The sequence below is a fragment of the Brassica napus genome, chromosome C3 (genome assembly GCF_020379485.1).
Source record: "Brassica napus cultivar Da-Ae chromosome C3, Da-Ae, whole genome shotgun sequence".
NCBI lineage: Eukaryota > Viridiplantae > Streptophyta > Magnoliopsida > Brassicales > Brassicaceae > Brassica > Brassica napus.
Window position 1 is genome coordinate 23,748,873 of NC_063446.1, and position 21,181 is coordinate 23,770,053.

General features: G+C 32.9%; 5 protein-coding genes and 2 pseudogenes across 8 annotated transcripts; 5 read left to right on the plus strand and 2 right to left on the minus strand.

Moving 5' to 3' along the window:
- The first annotated feature begins 1,266 nt into the window (after positions 1-1,266).
- LOC106385630 lies at positions 1,267-3,082 on the plus strand (annotated as a pseudogene).
- A 1,476-nt stretch (positions 3,083-4,558) lies between these two features.
- LOC106388817 (bifunctional L-3-cyanoalanine synthase/cysteine synthase D1) lies at positions 4,559-8,233 on the plus strand. Of its 3 annotated transcripts, none has more exons than XM_048750101.1 (12): positions 4,643-4,854; positions 5,025-5,074; positions 5,175-5,284; positions 5,373-5,430; positions 5,520-5,783; positions 5,898-6,035; positions 6,127-6,178; positions 6,307-6,386; positions 6,481-6,540; positions 6,615-6,695; positions 6,814-6,944; positions 7,817-8,233. In XM_048750101.1, exons 2-11 carry the CDS (start codon positions 5,042-5,044, stop codon positions 6,901-6,903), a joined length of 966 nt encoding a protein of 321 aa, XP_048606058.1. In that variant the 5' UTR covers positions 4,643-4,854; positions 5,025-5,041; the 3' UTR covers positions 6,904-6,944; positions 7,817-8,233. The 3 variants fall into 3 exon arrangements, with proteins under 3 accessions (XP_013684424.1, XP_048606058.1, XP_048606059.1); XM_048750102.1 differs by lacking the exon at positions 7,817-8,233 and having other exon boundaries at positions 4,650-4,695; positions 4,786-4,854; positions 6,814-7,052; XM_013828970.3 differs by lacking the exon at positions 7,817-8,233 and having other exon boundaries at positions 4,559-4,695; positions 6,814-7,052.
- LOC111204496 (uncharacterized N-acetyltransferase p20-like) lies at positions 6,991-8,135 on the minus strand. The gene is made up of 2 exons (XM_022699407.2): positions 7,804-8,135; positions 6,991-7,374 (listed from the first exon to the last, which is right to left on the minus strand). Exons 1-2 carry the CDS (start codon positions 8,133-8,135, stop codon positions 7,092-7,094), a joined length of 615 nt encoding a protein of 204 aa, XP_022555128.1. The 3' UTR covers positions 6,991-7,091.
- A 4,563-nt stretch (positions 8,234-12,796) lies between the features above and the next one.
- Positions 12,797-14,697, plus strand: LOC106388819 (protein translocase subunit SecA). Of its 2 annotated transcripts, XR_007320384.1 has the most exons (6): positions 12,815-13,188; positions 13,419-13,567; positions 13,668-13,829; positions 14,270-14,385; positions 14,496-14,587; positions 14,660-14,697. XR_007320384.1 is itself a non-coding variant. In XM_013828973.3 (5 exons), exons 1-5 carry the CDS (start codon positions 12,945-12,947, stop codon positions 14,512-14,514), a joined length of 690 nt encoding a protein of 229 aa, XP_013684427.1. In that variant the 5' UTR covers positions 12,797-12,944; the 3' UTR covers positions 14,515-14,697. The 2 variants fall into 2 exon arrangements, 1 of the variants encoding a protein (XP_013684427.1); XM_013828973.3 differs by having other exon boundaries at positions 12,797-13,188; positions 14,496-14,697.
- Positions 14,698-15,813: 1,116 nt separating this feature from the next.
- On the plus strand, positions 15,814-18,144 carry LOC106388826 (protein CANDIDATE G-PROTEIN COUPLED RECEPTOR 2-like). Its single transcript, XM_013828981.3, has 6 exons — positions 15,814-16,220; positions 16,915-17,106; positions 17,221-17,383; positions 17,470-17,572; positions 17,650-17,731; positions 17,896-18,144. The coding sequence occupies exons 1-6, from the start codon at positions 15,933-15,935 to the stop codon at positions 17,971-17,973; spliced, it is 906 nt and encodes a 301-aa protein (XP_013684435.2). The 5' UTR covers positions 15,814-15,932; the 3' UTR covers positions 17,974-18,144.
- Positions 18,137-19,334, minus strand: LOC106388827 (acyl carrier protein, chloroplastic). The gene is made up of 4 exons (XM_013828982.3): positions 19,183-19,334; positions 18,777-18,887; positions 18,576-18,698; positions 18,137-18,485 (listed from the first exon to the last, which is right to left on the minus strand). The coding sequence occupies exons 1-4, from the start codon at positions 19,228-19,230 to the stop codon at positions 18,360-18,362; spliced, it is 408 nt and encodes a 135-aa protein (XP_013684436.2). The 5' UTR covers positions 19,231-19,334; the 3' UTR covers positions 18,137-18,359.
- Positions 19,335-20,072: 738 nt separating this feature from the next.
- On the plus strand, positions 20,073-21,176 carry LOC106388824 (annotated as a pseudogene).
- Positions 21,177-21,181: the final 5 nt, after the last annotated feature.

Consider the following 21,181-nt stretch of genomic DNA (forward strand, 5'->3'; position numbering starts at 1 on the left):
ATATTATAAAATTTTAGATTTTTCTTTATATGTTATATTTTGAATTTAAAAAAACGACTATAAATTACTAAAACTGTTAAAAATCTCACATTCAAATTTTGCGATTCATGGTTTAAAATTTTTTTTATGACAAAATACAAATGATTACAAAATCATATAAATAAAAGTTTAATTTAACTAATCATTAAGATTTAAAATATATATGTATATATATCATTCTAAATTAAACTATAAACCATATTGAATAAATAAATATTTTAATTTCAAAATTTACTTTGAATAATTTTTTTTTGATAAAAGTTTTGAACTAACATTGATAATTTTTTTTAAATTATAAATTACTAAAATTATTAATCGCAAAATGAAAATTTTGTTATTAGTAATTTAAAATTTTTGCTATTAAAGATACACATGATCAAAAAAACATATGAGTAGAAAGCATCATTTAATATACATTAATATTAAAAATATAATATGTATGTTAATATCATTTAAATTTAATTACATATCCTATCAAAATTTTTTAAAAATTGTTTGGAATAATAAAAATTGATTTATACGTTCGCACCAATTTAATTATATATGTAATAGTTACTGACTTTTAATTATACAATATATATTTATTATTTCATAATATGTAAGAACATATAATACATAAAATAATTTATATATATAATGTTTATCCCGCGCAAGGCGCGGATCTTAATCTAGTAAAGACTAAAAACAGTTGCAAGGTTAAATCAAGATAGTGTATTCATCCTTTTAATCTCTTTGATTATCAAACATAAAAAATTCTTTGATTTTCAAGTCTATTATTCTATAAATAAGGGATTATATATGATTTGTATTATCATTTACAAGTTTATTTTAGAGAAAAAGACAAAAATAGCACTAAATCAAGTTTTTGTTCCCAAACTAGCACTCAAGGTCAAAAGTCACAAAAATAGCACTTAATGTTTTATCAAAAGTCATAAACTTAGGGTTTAGATTTAAAGGGTGGGGTTTAGGATTAGGGTTTAGGGTTTAGAGTTTAGGGTTTAGGGTTTAGATTTTAGGGTTTAGGGTTTAGGGTTTAGGGTTTAGGGTTTAGAGTTTAGGGTTTAGGGTTTAGAGTTTATGGTTTAGGGTTTAGAGTTTAGGGTTTAGAGTTGAGAAATGAGGTTTTGGGGATAAGATTTCAAATTTTGGAAAATAAAAAAATTAAAATTTTCAAAAGATAAACTTAGAAAGGTACTATTTTGGTCATTTTAGTTTTTGAGTGCTATTTTTGTGATATAAACTTAGAAATGTGCTATTTTGGAGATTTGCCCTTTATTTTACGCAATAAAAAATATTTCCAAATTTATTTTACGCAAGTTTATCTATACTATATGAATTCTACATGTTACTTCCAAATTTATTTTATGCAATAATAATACAAACTTTGTTATAATAAAAGTTTGATATTTAATTTAACACTAAATATTTTAAACGTCTGAGTGTTTACAAATTCTTTATGCAATATTGTGATGAAATAATTTATTTTATATAATAATTTGATGTTTAACTTATTATTAAATACTATGAATGAACAATTGTGATAGTTTTTACATTGACAGTGTATTTATTTATAATGATAAAATTATTATACATGTATGTGCGGCAAACACCTAGTATTAATTAAATTGCTAGGATATTTACAAAAAAAAAAAAAAAAATATTACACTTGCAAATAAAATATACCAGGCTGACAGGAAAACAGAAATCACGCTGTAAATAAATAGGCCCATTGAGAAAAAGGCTTAGACCCATTGGCCTTATTTTCTCACCTTTCATATTTTGTTTATAGATGATGACAAAGTGTGTTTCGTTTTATAGACTAGGATGTACAGTAAGCCCAATATGGTTACGGCCCATTAAAACCCCTAATTAAAAGCTACAGCTTTACTCTGCGCGTCCTCCCGTCTTTTTACCGGAGCCGACGACGAACTCAAAGCTTTGCAGAGATCGTTTGATCCCGGAGGGAATCGCAGAAATGGCGGAAAAGGCAGTGACCATCAGAACCCGAAACTTCATGACCAACAGACTTCTCTCAAGGAAGCAGTTCGCGAGTAGTTCAATTCTCTAACTCTTGTCTACTTATCTATCACGCTAGTCAGTGTCTTTAGCTTTTAGTATTGAACAAAATGCAAAGAGAGTGTTTGATACGTTTTCACTTAGCTCTGATAAAGATTCTGCATCAATGACTTAAGAGTGTGAATGTAGGTCATTGATGTTCTTCACCCTGGAAGAGCCAATGTTTCAAAGGTATCAGCTTTACCATTTCAAAGACTAGTCTGTTAAAAGTGGTTTTCAAATTGGTGAAATTCGTTTTTGATTATTATTATTTTTTTTCACATAAAAGGCTGAGCTGAAGGAGAAGCTAGCGAGGATGTACGAGGTCAAAGACCCAAATGCCATATTTGTTTTCAAATTCAGAACCCATTTTGGAGGTGGCTAATCTTCAGGGTTTGGTTTGATCTATGACAATGTCGAGAGCGCCAAGAAATTCGAACCCAAGTACAGACTTATCAGGGTAAATGCTCTTTCCACTAGTATATCGCTTCATGCAATAATAGCCTTAATAGTATTGGTTACTAGCTAGATATTATTATTACTATTACTCTCTTATTTGATCATCGTCAGTGTTAGTCTGCCTCTTCTTCTTGTAAGATAGATAACGAGATGTCTCAACTCTATATATAAATATGTGGTTGTCTATGTAAATTGCAGAATGGTCTTGATACCAAGATCGAGAAATCAAGGAAGAAAGATACGTGGTGTTAAGATGGTGAGAGACCTACTCTTACTAATGACACTCATTAAACACAAGTGCTTACACACTAGTATTTTGTTTGATCATTTTTTCTTCTTCTTTGCTTTACATTGCAGACCAAGGCCGGTGATCCCAAGAAGAAATGAGAACTTTAGACAGTATCAGCCATTTTCGGTTCTTGTTCTGCATAATCACTTTTTATGTAATTTTAAGTTTAATTGTCTTTTTACTTGAACTATATATATACTTAATCTCGAGCTTTTTTTTTTTTTTAAACATGTTTCACTCTATTTTTGTTTTAACTTTCAAGTGATTAGAGCATAAAGCCTGTTTCGTTCAGTACAAGTTAAATTGACTTTTGGTTTGGACCTAGATACGTCAGGACACAACTGGCCGCAATAATAAGCAAGTGAGTGAGTGTAAGAGTGGTTGACCACTTGCTTATTCGCAGACGTTTTAAGGCTTAAGAAGAAGTACCGTAACGTGATGAGCAAGTTTGATTTAGGTAAAGAGGTGTTCTTTAAGAGCCCTCATGATCAATCTACTTTCGAGATTTCTAGGAAGATTTTGGAACCAAACTGGGAAGATCATTGGGTTTTAAGACAACAATGTAATGGATTTTGAGGAAACTAACACCAATGGTAACTGCCCTAGTTCGGATCCTACTCTTGACATGGATAGAAAACGATCAAGGATAGGGAAGACTGAAGAAGACAACAAACATGTCACCACTCCCTCTGATGTCAATGTCTACCTTAACGAAAGTATTAGTGGTAACCTTTGTGGTTTAATTGAAGAGACTGTGAAAAACTGTCTCTGTCCTGTGATCAAGGAGATGATGAATAGGAAAGCTAGTATGATGATGGTTGCAATGGGAGGTGGTGCTCATGGCTTTTGCTCGTTGAGTTTCAGCCCCATGTTTACACGGCCGTTGGGTTATGGTGTAGACTGTAGAAGGAGGAGGAAACAAGGCGGTGAGGGATGAACGGTGGAGGAAACAACAGATTCTGGAGCTGGAAGCGTATTCAAGGAGATTAGAGTTAGTTCAAGAACAGATTAGAGCTACATTGCATGAGTATGAGTTAAAGAAGATGCCAAGTGGTGTATGATTGATGAAGCAAGAAAAAAAAAAGAATAAGACAGATAACCAGTTAGTGTATGGTAGACTCATTTGTTCAATAAATGAGTGTATGATTCAGATATTTGATCTCTGAATCTGATCTATAACTTTCTGGGGTGTGTGATTAGTATAGTATGAGATTTGACTTTACAGCTAATTTATTGTGATCATTCTCTAGGTTTTTTTCATCAGTTTTTTTTTTTTTTGGTTTCTTGAATTATTTGACGAATATTAGATTATGGTAGACTCATTTGTTCAATAACAAACAGACTTCTAGCTATTTTTTTTGCATTGTGTGCCAATCTTTGTCTAATAATTTGTAGTAGTATTATTTATCATTTGTTTGTTTCTTCATCTGATGCAGTTGTTGAAGTGTATTAATATCTTTGATAAATGAGTTGAATACAATCCTAACTTTCTTGAGGAAAGTTTATACTATTTTCTACCAAATAAAAATAATGAAATCATCTGACAAATGTTACCAAGTTTGGTAAAGAACTTACAAAAGTAACATTTTCGTTTATATATTTATTGTTGTCCAAAAAAAGGGTTTATATATTGATTTCTTAAAATGTATATACGCACGAGACGAGAGTGGTCCAAACAAAAGTGTATACGCACGAGCTTGAGTTGTCATTTTCACTTTTTCAGTAAAGCAATTATTGGTCTGTTTCTTTAGTAATTGCTCCTGTTTCTCTGTTTTCGTAGTCTTTTGTCTAAGGCAAGTACCTTTTTCAATTATTTCTTTTCTCCTACTTCTCAGATTTGGATCTCGAACTTGGTAAAGAGCTCTCTTGTACTTGTTCTTCCTTTTTCCCTCCTAGATTTTCCAACTTGAATAGTTTCTCAAATCTTCATGTTCGATTTTCAGTTCAAGAACTCGAATGCTTTGCATGACTCTCACTGAGAAACTCATTTGTTTCAACTGTTAATTCTTGATGTCAGTTTGCTATATACTCATATTCTCCCATGTTCAAATATGTTTCTTAATCTTGGTTTACTTTCGAGTTTAACTGAATAATTCATAGTCTTTTTGCTCTTACAGTTGTACTTACATATTGTTTCTTAAAATATTTTAATTTTCTTTTTGTGGGGAAATTATTTTTGTAGATATTTCAAAGATTAGCATGGAGTGCTCTATCAAGGATGACGTTACTCAAGTAAATCCAAATCTTTGCTCCATTAGGAAAAAAAAAAGAGAAAATTGTCTTAGTTTATTTATTCAAGCTGTATACTTAGTCTCATGTGTTTTGCATTCAGTTGATAGGTAACACTCCAATGGTTTATCTAAACAACATCGTAGATGGTTGTGTTGCTCGTATAGCCGCAAAGCTTGAGATGATGGAGCCTTGCTCTAGTGTCAAGGAGCGGTATATATCACTTAACTAAACTCTCTCCCTTTTTTACTCCAAAACATACATTTGTTTTCTGAAATTTTTTTTTCCTTGGAATGATCAGAATTGCTTATGGTATGATTAAAGATGCAGAAGACAAGGGACTGATTACTCCCGGGAAGGTACAGCAATTAACTTGTACAAACCATTCCTTACGCCACTAAAATTAAACATTGTATCTAAATTTTTTGTGATATTACTACTACTTCAGAGCACATTGATTGAGCCTACTTCTGGTAACACCGGGATCGGATTAGCCTTTGTTGGGGCAGCTAAAGGTTACAAAGTTGTGCTCACAATGCCTGAAACAATGAGCCTTGAGAGAAAGATCATTTTATTAGCACTAGGTGCAGAGGTTCACCTCACGGACACGAAAAAAGGCGTTCAAGGATTACTCGACAAAGCCGAAGAGATATTAAGCAAAACTCCAGATGGTATCATACTACATCAATTCAAGAATCCTTCAAACCCACAAGTATATACATATGAACTCTCCTTAGATCTCTCACTCTATATATATATATCTTTTTTTTGGAAAAATAATTTCTATCTTTTCTATTTGTTTATCTAAATTGTTTTTTTAATGCAGACTCATTATCGAACCACGGGTCCAGAGATATGGAGAGACTCTGCAGGAGAAGTAGATATATTGGTGGCTGGTGTTGGGACTGGTGGAACCATTTCCGGATCAGGAAAGTTCCTCAAGGAGAAGAATAAAGACTTAAAGGTACACACACTAATATTAGCAAGTCCATAATCATATTATGAGAAACATTTTAGTTTGTTTTTCTTTTTCAAGCACTTGTTTTTATCAACAGGTTTATGGAGTGGAACCTACAGAGAGTGCAGTACTCAGTGGAGGCCAACCAGGTAAAGAGTTTGTTTTAATTTTGAGTCTAATATAAATATACCTAAGTAGACCATCATTAGTTGGTGGAGTTCCTTGCTGTTCAAGTCTCTTTCTTGATCACTTCAATAATACGGTTCATTGTTTCTAGGTCCACATTTGATCCAAGGTATTGGAGCTGGTATTGTACCGGACAATTTGGATTTCAACGTTCTTGATGAAATCATTCAAGTAATGTAGCTGAGTTTTTTTTTAAATCTCTTTTCTCTTTGAGACGAGATGTCAGAGACTGAGATCTTTGTAATCTTTAAATCGTTTTCTTCAGGTGACAAGCGTGGAAGCTATTGAAACTGCCAGACTTCTTGCCCTGAAAGAAGGATTACTGGTACTGTGGTACAGTCTGTGGTTCAAACGGTTTTGGTTTAAACCATTAAACCAACGTTTCTGATAAATGTGTAGGTGGGAATATCTTCCGGAGCTGCTGCAGCCGCTGCTATTAAGGTGGCAAAACGGCCAGAAAACGCCGGGAAGCTCATAGTTGTAAGTGAAATAGAGTTTTATTACTTGCAACACAAATTACATTAGTCCTATGGCTTTTTGTCATAATTGGTCTTCCTTAACCAAAGAAAAATACATTCGGTTCATGTCCGGTTTTCAGGTGGTTTTCCCTAGCGGTGGGGAACGTTACTTGTCGACTCAATTGTTCGACTCAGTGAGACGTGAAGCAGAGAGTTTGACATTTGAATGAGGCTTATACACAACAAACACTACCTAGCTTGGTTCGGTTTGGTATTTATTTGCCCTTTAGACCATTTTTTCTTAATATTTTAAACTATTATCACTCAAACCATATTCGTTTTTTCAAATATATATTGAATTACAACATTATTAGTTTTATAACGACTACATATAATCTCAATCCATAATACTTGAGGATTATGGAAGAGGAAGTAGATCAGAGGACAAGAGACTATAAACAAACACATCATGGATTTCACCTTTGACATAACTGTACTTCCTTAGCAAACCTTCTCTCTGAAACCCAACCTTCTCGAGAACTCTTTGGGATGCTTTGTTTTGAGTTTGCACAAAAGCTTGAAGCCTCAAAACATGAGGCAAGTCATTAAACACTTGCGGTACTGCAATTGACACTGCTCTTGTTGCTATTCCCTTTCCCCAATACTCATGAGATAATCCATACCCAATATGCGCTTTGAATCTTCAAATATACACTGTATCAAGATATTTATATGTGCTAGAATGATTAAAACATATTTACTTACAAGAATAGTTATCGGTGATAAATAGAAGAATATAACTCTTACTCTTATCCTATATGATTTTTTCACATTTCTGAATTTTAGTTGAGTTGAAATGACCTAACACACATCATTTGGACCAACATAGCATATGCTACATATGCTAGAATAACGAAAACATACTAATTTGCATAAAAGTAATTACTATAGGAGGAATATAACTCTTACTCTTATCCTATATATGTTTTTCCTACATATCTGAAATTGAGTTGAATTCAAATGGCAAAACTCAATTCATTTGGACCATCAACATAACATATGCCATTACCATAACATCAAAACATATAGTAAATACAAATAAATATTCCAACGCTATAAATAATATATACCTATCATCGCCAGTTTCAGGGAAGACTGAGATGAATCCGATCGAACGGTCATCGATGCAGATGGAACGCCTCCATGGATGTGGCAAGCATACGTCTCGTATGAAGACCAAAGCTTCCTCTTCGGACGTAAAAGTCTGCCAACGAAGATTCCCGGTCACTCGAACATCGCTGGCCCATCTCAGGAAATCGTGAGCATCCGTTAGAGAGAACGGTCGGAGAGTAACTCTTGAGAGATCAGTCTCCATGTTCTCTCTGCTTTGGTTGGTGGAACTTTGACTTTGAAGGAGTATTATACTATATATGATTAACATATCTTTATGTCCTAGTATCATACTTTACTCATAATTCTTAACATATAGCTCTCTAATTTATTTAAATGATGGTAATATATTAAGACTTTCATTTTTGATAAAAACATCATATTTCTGGATTTGTGCGTGTTATCCTTTCAATTTTTATCGAACGTCGGAACAATATATTTAGATTTTAGATGAGTTTAGTCCTTTGATCACATAATATTAAACGGAATAAAGGTTTACCCATTACAATATAAGAAGCATTGTTTTGTCTACATAGAGAGATACTAGCAATCATATTGACAAAAACATTGCTTAGGAACCGGAAAAGCAGTGGACGAATCACATATTCCGTCTCCTTTGTGATCATCAATGCACTTTAATCTGCACTCGTCGTCTCCTTCACATGTCCACGTAGCAAAACACTTCTTTGCTTCTCCTACCATTTTATTATTTCCTATTCATATAATCAGAAACAAAATTACGTTATTTTAAGTTTCAGTTTTTTCTCAGTTTAACCCAAAACATAATCAAATAATAATAAGAACTTACCAGAAGAAGTGATGAAAATGACAATTAGTACGAGGAGAATAGAAGAGAAAGAGATCTTCATTTTTTTTTCCTGGTGTTGGGAAGATTGAAAGTAGGCTTTAGAGCTTGGGATTACATTATTATATTTATAGGCAAATTGCAAATATGTAGTTCTTAGTCAAAGTAGATAGATATACATATATTTTTTTTTACTAATGTGACTAATGTCTTACCTAATGAGTGATTATGTTCTTGTTTCTTGATAGAGTTCTTAATACCACATAGGAAACATATCTTCAGTTTGACTAGAAACCTTAGATTTTCTGAAAAGCTACTGGTATATCTTTTTATTAGTAAGACAATACAAATGTTCTAAAAATTGATCTCAAACAAAACGATATTTATATAAAAAAAATGTAATAAGCTATTCAAATCAGTTTAAACAGTTGCAAAGCAGTTAAATATAATCTAAATTGGTTTAAATCATTCTAAATTAATCTAAATCTCTTAATCAAGCAGTAATGGTAATCCAAATCCACATTTTTTTTCTAATTTATTCTTTTTTTGTATATCTACTTTTTATAGTTCATTAAATAAATTTATAATTAAATCTAAAATATAAATATATGATATACAAGCAAGCAAGATATATAAAAATATAAATTATAATTTGTTAACGACTCAACCATGCATGCATTCTGAATGATCCATATAGTCGTTAATTTTTTATAAACTATGAAAAATGTTACATAGACGATATTACAACCGACAAATCTACCTACTTTATGAAGATCACCGTCTGACTGCATCACCCTGAATCATCTTATGTGATCCATTCCTAACAATACGTCTTGCACCATGCCGAAAATCTCTCGTAAATATTTTCTCTAATATTATTAATCGCTTAGTTACTGCATACCAACTTTTTTAACATTGGAAAATAGTCAAAATACTGATATAGTGACAAAAATATAAGAATTGCCTTTATCCAATATCCAAAACACTGCATTTTACATTCCGACACGGCGAGGGTTTTTCTCCATCTTCTTCTTCAGTTCCTCTTCTACACCTGAGAGAAACTCTAAAACCCTAATTGCTCAGAAATCAACCTCCATAGACAGCAATGTCATATGATTTAACATATCTTTATGTCCTAGTATCATATTTTACTCATAACTAGGTTAAGACCGCAAGAACATTATATATATAAATTATTTTATGTATTATATATTTTACATATTATGAAATAATAAATATATATTGAATAGTTAAAAAATTAACTATTACGTATATAATTAAATTGGTGCAAACATATAAATAAATTTTATTAATCCAAACAATATTTTTTTCTATCTATTATGATGTATAATTAAATTTAAATGATATTAACATATATATTATATTTTAAATATTAATATCTGTTATATAATGTTTTCTACTCATATGTTTTTTTATTAGTTGTATCTTTTATAGTAAAAATGTTAAATTATTGATAATAAAATTTTCATTGTGTGATTAATAGTCTTATTAATTTATAATTTTTTAAAAAAAATTAAGTTGTTAATATTTGTTCAAAGATTTTATACAAAAAAAAATATTTGTAAATTAAATTTTGAAATTAAAATATTTATGTATTTTTAAATTGTATATATTTTAATTTAAAACTATATATATATAAAAATAAATATTTTAACTTATATGATTTTATAATCATTTGTATCTTGTCATAACAAAAATTTTAAACCATTGATCACAAAATTTGAATATAAGACTTTTAACATTTTAGTAATTTATAAGTGTTTTTAAAAATCCAAAATATAAAATATGCATAAAAATATAATTTTTTTATATGGTTAATGTTATTGTTTAATTTATTTTAATAGTTTAAAATTTAACAAACATATGATAGAAGATACTAATTTTTATCAAATCTTTATTATTCAAAATCATTAATTGTCGTATATACCGTAGCCACATTAGACAATTCCATAATTTTTATTTAAGGAAATAATGAGAAACATTAATAATAAATTTATGGTTAGTTTAATAAAAAACTCATTATATATTTAGATGGACCAACCTATTTCTCTAGAGATTCTAAGAATCATTGTAGTGATGATATATGACTACAAAAAAATGTTGTAATACTTCTCAAATAATATATTGGGTATTCTTATCATATACCTCACCAATTTATTTAAATGATGGTAATATATTTAAGACTTTCTTTTTTTTTATAAAAAATAACATGTTTCTCGATTTTATCGAATGTCGGAACACTTTATTTAAACTTTTACTCTTTTGATGATCACATAATTAAACGGAATAAAGATTTACCCATTACAATTTAAGAAGCAATATTTTGCATACATAGAGAGAAACTAGCAATCATATTGACAAAGACATTGCTTAGGAACCGGAAAAGCAGTGAACAAATCACATATTCCATCTCCTTTGTGATCAGCAATGCACTTTTCTCTGCACTCGTCTTCTCCTTCACATGTCCACCCAGCAAAACACTTCTTTGCTTCTCCTACCATTTTATTATTTCCTATTCATATAATCAGAAACAAAATTACGTTGTTTTAAGCTTCAGTTTTTCTCAGTTTAAGCAAAAAAATAATCAAATAATATATAAGAATTTACCAGAAGAAGTGATGAAAATGACAATTAGTACGAGGAGAATAGAAGAGAAAGAGATCTTCATTTTTTTTTCCTGGTGTTGGGAAGATTGAAAGTAGGCTTCAGAGCTTACAATATTATATTTATAGACAAATTGCAAATATGTAAGTCCTATACATATATTCTTTTATTAAGGCCTTGCCTATTTGATGAGTGAGTTTCTTTTTTTTTCAGTTATTTGACGAGTGTTTATCTTCTTGTTTCTTATCTAGAAAAATATCTCCAGTTTGACTAGAATGTAGAAACGGACGGAGGTGTTATTGGTCAATGGATTTAAAGTTAATTCATTTGGTTTTATAATCTAGTGTTATTCAATGGTTGATTTTAAATCTTTTATCAAAATCTTGTGTTATTGGTTACTGTATTTAAAATATTTTGTTAAAAGATTTTGAAATCTAGTGTTATTGGTTCTTGTATTTACAATCTTTTCATTAAAAGAATTTAAAATCCATTGTTATTCAATATAAGATTTCAATACAAGATTTAAAATTTGGTGTTATTCATGTTTGATAAAAAAAATTCAATTCCTTTGACTTGAAATACTTTCAATGGATTTGGATACAATTTTATGTGTAAAAATCTAACGTATTACATCATGAATCAAATGAAAAAAACATGACGTGATGAAAGTACTCATCTACTGGCATCATTTCTCACTTTAATAAATCAAATTCTTTGTATTCAGAAAATATATGAACAGTTTTTTATGAAGTCAGTGTCTCCCATTTTGTTTATAAAATTAGCATTTGGATTTTTCATCTATATCAGTCATTTGATCAAACCTAGAAAATTGATTTCATTGTTGACTAAACCCAGATTTTCTATTAAATTGATCAGACTGGGATTTTTTTCTTATGTTACTTCAAGTATGCTATATGCTATTATATTTTTTCGCTCATAATAATGAATATAAAATATTATTGTTTTCATTGTGTATTAATGGTGATCTTATGATGATAATATCGTTTTGTTGAACGTACATTTTATAGTTTTTTAAACTTTGGAATTACAATGCAATTTAAAATCCTTGAATAAATTGTAATTCTGTTATAGAAATCATATCATATTATGTTGAATTTATAAATACATTAACAAAGATTTAAAATATGTAAAGTAAATCATGTATCTTAGATTGCAAATGAATAAAAAATTTAAACTCTAACCTATTTGAAATCTAATAGAGTCGATTTCAACTTATATAACCAATAACACCACCTAGATTTTCTGAAAAACTACAACTCTATTTTTTATCAGTAAAAATATAATACTTATTCTGTTTTACAAAAAAAAAATGTCAGTGTGATATATTTTACAGAAAAAATGATAAAATATATTTTATTCAATATTTAATTAAATAAATAAAAATAATTTATAAATATAGATTAATTATTTAATAGGAAAAATAAATATAAAAATGTAGAATAACACTCTTTTAAAAACAAAAATAATTTCAAAATGACATTCTTTCGATGGAGGATTGACAAAATATAAAGAACAACTTTATCTAATCCCCAAAACGCTGCGTTTAACATTCCGATACGGCGAGGGTTTTTCTCCATCTTCTTCTTCCTCTACACCTGAGAGAAACCCTAAACCCCTAATTCTCCAGAAATCAACCTCCAGAGACAGCAAATGTCATATTCGAGAGCCCTCAAGTACATTTTCGGGTTAAGATCCGACCCAATTTTCTCTTCGTCGTCTTCCGCAAACTCTATCTACATCTCGGGTGGTCCTCCGATTGCGTCTCAGCACCGATCAATCACCTCCTCAGCAACGCTTCACGGATGGATGGATTCGATCAAAGGTGTCTTTACAGGAAACAAGGATACTCCCGTGGAGCAATCGAATCTACCCGTTGAAGACTTCACTCTTCTCCGTAAGTTATTACATTGAGTTAAACTGATTGTACTCATCAAAGGTTGTCTCTTTTGATGCAGAAGTAATCAAAGGTTGTGTCTTTTGATGCAAAAATGATTCTAAGATTCGTCTGTGAATTGAAGAATGCTAAAGTTATTACATTTTTCTCTAAAGTTGTAACTGTGTGTTTCGTTTGAGTGTGGACTCATTTCAAAGGTTGTCTCTTTGTATGCAAAAACTGATTCTTAGGATTCGCGGATGAACTAAAGAACGCTAAGAGGTTAGGGAAGTTCAAGCAGTACATAGTGGGTCGAAGCAGCGAGGCCACGTTTGCAGACGCGTTCGAGAAACAAGAAACCATTATGAGGTATCTTGGAGCTCGTGATGCTACAGGAGAGGTTGGTTTCTTTCTTTAACTAAGATCACAGTTTTGAAAAGCTACTTGTTGGTATGTTAGTCAATTCTTTTGACTGTAGCACTAGGTTTTTTGATGTGTAGAATCTGCAAGCGAGTCATAAACAAGATGCGGCTAAGCAATGCAACTGCACCATAGCGGATGTGGAGAATACACTGTCCAAGTTTACTTGGGCTAGGCAAGCTCATAAGAAGATGACAGAGTTGAAAGATGGAGGCAAACCGTTACCAAAGAACATGGGAGAGGTATTCTTCTCACTTTATATACTCATTTGCCTTTTAGCTCCATAATCTCCTTTGTATGACCTCTACCTCTGTAGACTTAAAACATTGCTTAGAGTTATTGAGATTGTGCATGGACACTCTCTCTTAACCATTTGGATCAAGCTTTTTTTTTCTGTTGCTGAAAAACTTGATTCTTCATCAAGTGTCTGCTATATCACTATCCTCGAAACAAACTTTATGTTTCTACGCTGATTGATGATCTTGGGGCACAAGAACATGCCCTCCTGTTTATAATAAGATGTGGATTGTAGCTTGGCTGTGTTGCATGATTGGTTGGATTTGATGTTCATTGTTTAGAAACTGGTGTATCTTCTTGCACTATGTCGGTTGTTAAGATAATCAGACAGATTATTGTTTGGTTAATCTGCTGACACTAAATTTGTTATCTTGGTCTAATGAAGCTGCAAAAGATGATGGGGTCAACCCCCATGGATATGGCTAGATCGAACTTAGCCAAAAGTGGGCAGATCAGCCGAAATGCACTTTGCCCCTGTGGTTCCAAAAAGAGATATAAAAGGTAAACTCTTTTTTTTTTTTTTTTCCATACGCAAACTAAATGCAATTCATCATCATCTTCCTTTTCTTTTAATCGTGTTGATTGATACTTGCTTTTCTTCTTTTTTGAAGGTGTTGCGGAAAGGATTGAACAAGCAGAAGTTGAAGTCAAAACATCCAGAGATGCAGTTTGATCCATCGTCTGTTATAGTTTGTTTGTTCGAGTAAGCTACAGAATCTTTTTGGGTTTTCTTTTAGCTCCTTCATGGCTTCATTTGTTTGTTATGGTGTTTCAGCTACATGAGTTGAGAAAATAAAAGTACGATTTGAGCGATTTCTAAAGAGAGATAAGAAATATAACCTATGATGCACCGGGACGGATACGGAGACAGAAACGGGGACGGAAGCGGGGACGGGAAACGGGAAAATTTAAAAATTATGGGTACGGGTACGGCAAATATATACTAGTAAAAAATATAAAATATTTATAAAAAAAATAAATTTATATAGTGAATCTAACATAATTAGATATAATTTACTATAATATGTCTATTTTGCCAACTAAAATTAGAAGCAAGATAACAATGACAGTTAAAAAACAATTGCACAAGCATTATGTCCCGTGAAAACTAGTCTTACTCATAGCTATGTTCTCTAACCGTCCCCAAGCCGTACCAGTGCTGTCCCCGTGAAGTACCCGTCCCCGAAACGTCTCCGGTACCGGTACGGCACCTAAATAGACGTCCCCGTGCTACACAGAATATAACAGTCTGCATACAACATTGTCTCTCCAGTCATACGCTATCTCCCACAAAAGGGAACATAATCTGATACCTTTCTTGGCAAATCATCAGACTTTGATACTTATCAGCTTCACTTGCTGAAATAACGCTTGTCTACACATATAATCTCTTGATTTAAGAAACAGAAGGCATACTTGGGGAACTGTGATCAGTCTAAGACTATGGTGCGACCTGGAATTGCTGCAGGGTCAAGCTCCCAGTATCCTCCAGCTAGGCTAGACTTGTTGTCCTCTTCTCGTGTCTGAAAGCCAGAATCTGATGAGAAAACCTACCCATTTCCGCCTTTGGAATGTCTTAAGAAACCTGCATTAGCCCCATACGCGTAAATAAAAACTTGCCAACTACAAACTACATCAAGATTAAAAAAAAAAAAAAAAGGCTCATACGCGTAAATAAAACAGAACCGTAGATTCAACTGAGAAAAAAATTAACAGAAGTTGAAACTTGCCATTTATAGTAGCAGACTTTTCGCGGGAACGATTCGGTCGTTAAGGCAGGAATGTGCGCGTGTCTTTTCGCGGGAACCTTGTTACCCCAATATTCTCTGATATTTATCGATTGTACCTTTGTTTACTTTATTTTTACATTCCTTGCCAGTATTGTATTTTATTATCTATTATACCCTGCAATTTTTGTATAATTACTAATATTCGCCTCACCGTATCGACTCGGTCGTTAGCGAGCACAATCATCATACGTATTCCCAAACAAATCTCGAATCGTTTGTCCTTTTTCTGGAATCGGGGATTCGCACAAATCGAGCCAGATGCGAGTTCTCGGCGAGACCGCGGAGACCCCTTTCGTGATTTCACGGCTAAGCCCTAACTCTCCGGCCGCCGGAGGAGGTTTTATCGGCGGATGGGTCGGGAAGTGCCATGGGTTTCTCCACAACACGGTTCTGGTCGTAGCAGCTATTCTCTTCGTCGCTTACTTGGCGTACGAAGCCAAGAAGAGCTTGGCCAAGCTCTCGAATCGGAGATCTTACATTATGATCGCGTATTACGGATGCCTTTGGCTTGTTAGCTTGCTCAATCTTGCTTGGTGTTGCCTTCAGGTTCGTTGTGCTATCTTTGGTTTCGTACTATGATGTTTTAGAGTTGTGTTGCTTCTTAAAGATCAGAACTTTAACATTGAAGAAACTGTTTTTTTTAGGATCAGTAAAGGTACAAACTTTAAGCTGTAATGGTTAATTGGTTATGTTAAGATGCTACCTAAGATGAAATGGTTTACTTGGTTTAATCATACTATGATGTTCTAGGGTTATGTTGCATCTGAAAGATCAGAGCTTTACATTGAAGAAACTGTTTTTTTTTTTAAGGATTAGTAAAGGTGCAAACTTTAAGCTTTTGGATTTGGTGTAAGCTGTAATGGCTAATTGGTTTATGTTTAAGATGCTACCGAAGATGAAATGGTTTAGTCATACTAAGCTGCTTGGTGTTGCCTTCAGGTTCTTTGTTTTTAATCATACTATGATGTTCTAGAGTTATGTTGCATCTGAAAGATCAGAACTTTACTTGGAAGAAACCTTTTTAGGCTCAAGTAAAGGTACAAACTTTTTAGAAAAGCTTCTAGATTTGTGGTTAAGCTGTAATTGTTAACTAATTGGGTATGCAAAGATGCTGGTTAAGAGGAATTTTTTTTACTTGGTTTAGTCTGTTCATGTACTTATTTTAGATTAGATGTCATGTGTTATAACAAGTTTCTCTGTTTTTTCGAGTTTTCAAGTTTTACTTGATCTTATTGTTTAGGCATGGGAATGCACTCCTGGGAAAGAAGTAGTTTGGAATGTATTGACTTTGTTCACAACATCTGGAATGTTGTTTCTGGAAGTAAGCTTGGTAGCCTTTCTCTTCCAAGGGAACTACGCAAGTGGCGCTGAAGCATTGACACGGACTTTCCTCATCTCGGGACTTGTTATTGGTCTTGATTTGCTTCTCAAGGTACCATTGTCTTCATAACTGTTAGATTTTACTTTCTAGATTATGTATCTGCTGTAGTTGATGAGATAAATTCGAACTTGTAATGTCTGGTTTGTCTTTTATTGTTCGTTTCAGGCAATCTATCTTTTTGGATTTGGGGTAGAATTGTTCATTGACAACAATGAACATATCCAAAAGGTCAAATGGGGGTTATGGGTCATCCACAAGCTCTTGCTTGCAGGCATATATGGGATGATATTCTTCATGTACAACTCTAAGTGGAGAGAAAGATTGCCAGGTAAATCACATCGTCCACTTACCAATAGTTGTTCAACAGCTTCTGTCACTCATCAAATTGGCTATTGTTGTTTTTGGTTTTGACAGCAAGACCTGCTTTCTATAAGTACATAACTTGCATGCTCGCCTTAAATGGACTCTCCCTATTCGCATGTACTCTTGCTGCAAACGGCGCTCACTTTGGATTATGGTAAAACCCTTATCCTATTTAAAAAGGCTTCTCTTGTTTCTTGAACGTAAGAAGATAATATTTGAAACTTCTGGTAGGTTGTATGGGATCACAAGTGTTTGTTACCACGCCTTCTATCTTCCTCTTCTGTATGTTACTTTCCTTGCAGACTTCTTCCAGGTAACTCACTCATCTCAACATCTCTCTACCACTTTATCTCCGCATCACCATCATCCTTTTCATCACTACAGTACCATCACCTTAACACACCCTATGCCATATGCCATATGATTGTTGAATGTTCAAATGGTTTGGTGCTTAAGTTCACTTTGGTATTGCTGCAGGAAGAAGATCTCAACTTGGAGAACGTCTACTACTCAGAGATGAAAGATGCTGGATTCTTTGACGCAGATTGGGAATAACAAGAACCTGTATATACAATGTGTCTAGAGTTGTTTATATATATCATCAAGCTATTGTCACTTCTTTTTAGGGCCTACTCTTACTTATGCATGTGTAAAGACTCCTTGTACATTATGATATAACAGTTTGCTTAATTCAGAAAGAAAAAAGAACAAACATTCATATGTAAACGAGACTCATTCCAAGTTATTCTGAATTTTCCAAACACCAAAAGTTTCAGGAGACAAATAGCAATCCGTGGATACAGATACTACTAAAACTACTAGGACAAAGACAGTAGTAACTTCTTGACCACATTAAAAGAAAATGACCGAAAAGATATGAAAACAACAAACACCAAAGCCTGGTGCTTTTAACTTCATTGAGAAGGTGATTTATACTAAAGTTACTTCTTCAGTAGGACGAGCTCTTCAATGAGTTCAGCAGCTTCCTCCACAGTTGCGATCTTCTGTGCTTTCTCTTCCGCCATTTCGATATCAAACTCTTCCTCTAAACCCATCACTATCTCAACCTGCATCAAAAACACTCCCTTAATCATTAGTATTAAAATAAAACTCTACAAGTTCTTTATTCTCACAAAGAGAATCATTGATTGCATTACCGTGTCGAGAGAATCTGCTCCAAGATCAGCAAACTTGGTCTCCGCAACGACCTTTTGGTCGTCTTTGAGTGAGAGTTGCTTCTTGACAATCTTAGACACTTTCTCTATCGTCTCTGGTTTGGCCTAATAAACCAAAATGTCCTTTAGAAAATAATATATTACAAGAAAATGAGAAAGAATCCGACAGTGGTGTACACCTACCGCGCAAGAAACTGAGAGGCGAGTGGGGATTGAACGGCGTAGGTTGAAGGAGAGATTATTAGTCCTTGAAACCAAAGCTGGCTTCTGGAAACTAATCCTCGTTGGTGTCGCCTGTTGTTCATCAACACAACAGCAAAACATTTACATTCAAAACACAACTCAAAATGACTACTGTTCTGTTCTTTCCATAACCAAATCTTGCAAGATGTGATTCAAATAGACGCAGATCGAAAATTAAAACGCAGCAGATCAACAAAGATAGGGAGATTCATAAAGCTAACATCTTTTAATCCTAAACATAATCAACAAACTAGCTAATATCTTGAATCAGGTGGAAATGATCTAGCAACGTAACGATCAGAGCGATCTGTGAAACAAAGTGAGGATTTGAAGAAGATGTGATTACCAGAGAAGTGGCTGGGGTGGAGACAGAGGCGCTGAAAGTGGTCGCCATTGTCAGCTGTTCACGAGAGATCTGCTCGAGAGAGAGGTGAAAGATGGCGGAGTGTACAAAGAGCGTGTTGTGTCCCGAGGTAGCTGGCTTACATTTATAAGCTTGATGCATTGGAAACGACGTCGTTACGTGGTAGTATGGGCCTTGTTAAGGTCTGTTAAGTGTTAAACCATGCAAGTATTCAATATTAATGTAAGTGACAAATGGACCGGACTATATGCAGTCACAAATTAATAAAGTTATTTTGCAAATATGACATTTTATTAATTTACAAAAATTCCTTCTAGATTTTCATATATTTTTATGTGAAATAAGAAAATATCTAATTTTACGGTATACATATTAATTAAATTTTATTTATATAAATTTTATGTTTTTGTTATTTCATTATTTGGTGTATAAACAATATTTACCGTAAATACATTTACGGTACATAATAAAAAAAAATAACATTCAAAATTTTGAGTGTTTTAAAAATTAAATTTTTTATTATAATAATTGTTTATGTTTACATTGAAATTATATTTTTTGTCAAAAGAAAACTATATATTAATATAAGATTTTTTTTAAAAAATTGTGGCTCAACTTATCATATTTTACACTAAATGTTAAAATTTATTAATTTATCAAAAATTAATTATAGAGTTTCTATTATATTGTTTATTAAATTTAACATAAATAAATTGAAAGGTATTTCAGACTTTCAGTTGACAAAAAAAAAAATTGAAAGGTACCTTGTCAACCGGTCTTGACCAAAACATACCCTAGATCAAATTAAAATCCATGGCACACAGTGACTCAATAGTCAAATAGACAATGGCCTGAAACATACATATAATCGTACCAATCAGATCTTAATATATAGAGAGAGAGACACAGTCCAGTTCCTAACCAACAACAACAAACCGCTTGGACCAAACGACGGTTTATGTTTTCAGCCATAATTTCTATTTGGTTAGTTACGTGTGATTTTTGCTAGAATTTGAGCTGATTCATGTCGATTTATGGGTTTAATCTTTATAAATTTTGTGATTTGATAATTTTTCTGCAGGAAGTAATATCAATGGGTAGTGAAAGTGATTCGATAGAAGAGAAATCTGCTGCTCGTAAAGAGGCACTTAGAGCTCTAAGGGCAGCTCAGGAACTTTCTGAGAGCAAGGAAGAGGGAGATGGTGATGTTGCTGTCGAGGAAGAGTGAGTATACTTTTTGTTCTTTGGTATAAAAAATTGCTTTAGTGAATGGTTTCGTTGCTAAGACTGTTCTTGCTAAAATGTGCTTATTGCTTTATGTATTCTCTTGGATTTTGACAGTGGTCCAGCGATGAAGTTTAGAAATTATGTTCCTCAAGATAAGGAAGGAGCTTCAGGACGGTAAAGTTGCACCACTGGAGCTACCCAAGTTCGAAGATCCGGTTGCTGCACTTCCACCTGCAGTGGAGAAGAAAGAGGTTTGTGATTACTTTTCTTTGTAATCTTTAAATGGACCACCAAAATCCTCTGTTATTGGAATCGTTACTCGTGACACGCTTAGCTTACGTTTGAATTTTATCAATAACAGGACCCGTTTGTAAACATTGCTCCAAATAAACCCAACTGGGACCTCTGAAGAGATGTGCAGAAGAAGCTTGATAAACTCGAAAGGCGGACTCAAAAGACGATGTATAAACTTATGGGTAAGTGTGGCAACTTCATCTACATGTTTGATCTCATTCAGGGAAGCTTACTTTAATGAACATGCATGGTTCATGAGTAATTGTAGTACTAGAAACAATCATTTCGTTCACATTGTGATCTGTTGAAGGCAATCAAACCAAATTAGGCGAGTGAAAGTCCCTTGGAATTGAAATAACTGTTATTATGAGACTAACATTCGTTTTCTTATTGCAGAGGAGCATGAGAAAGAACGTGAGACAGTAGAAGCTGATGAAGAGGCAACAGAAAGCTAAAAGAC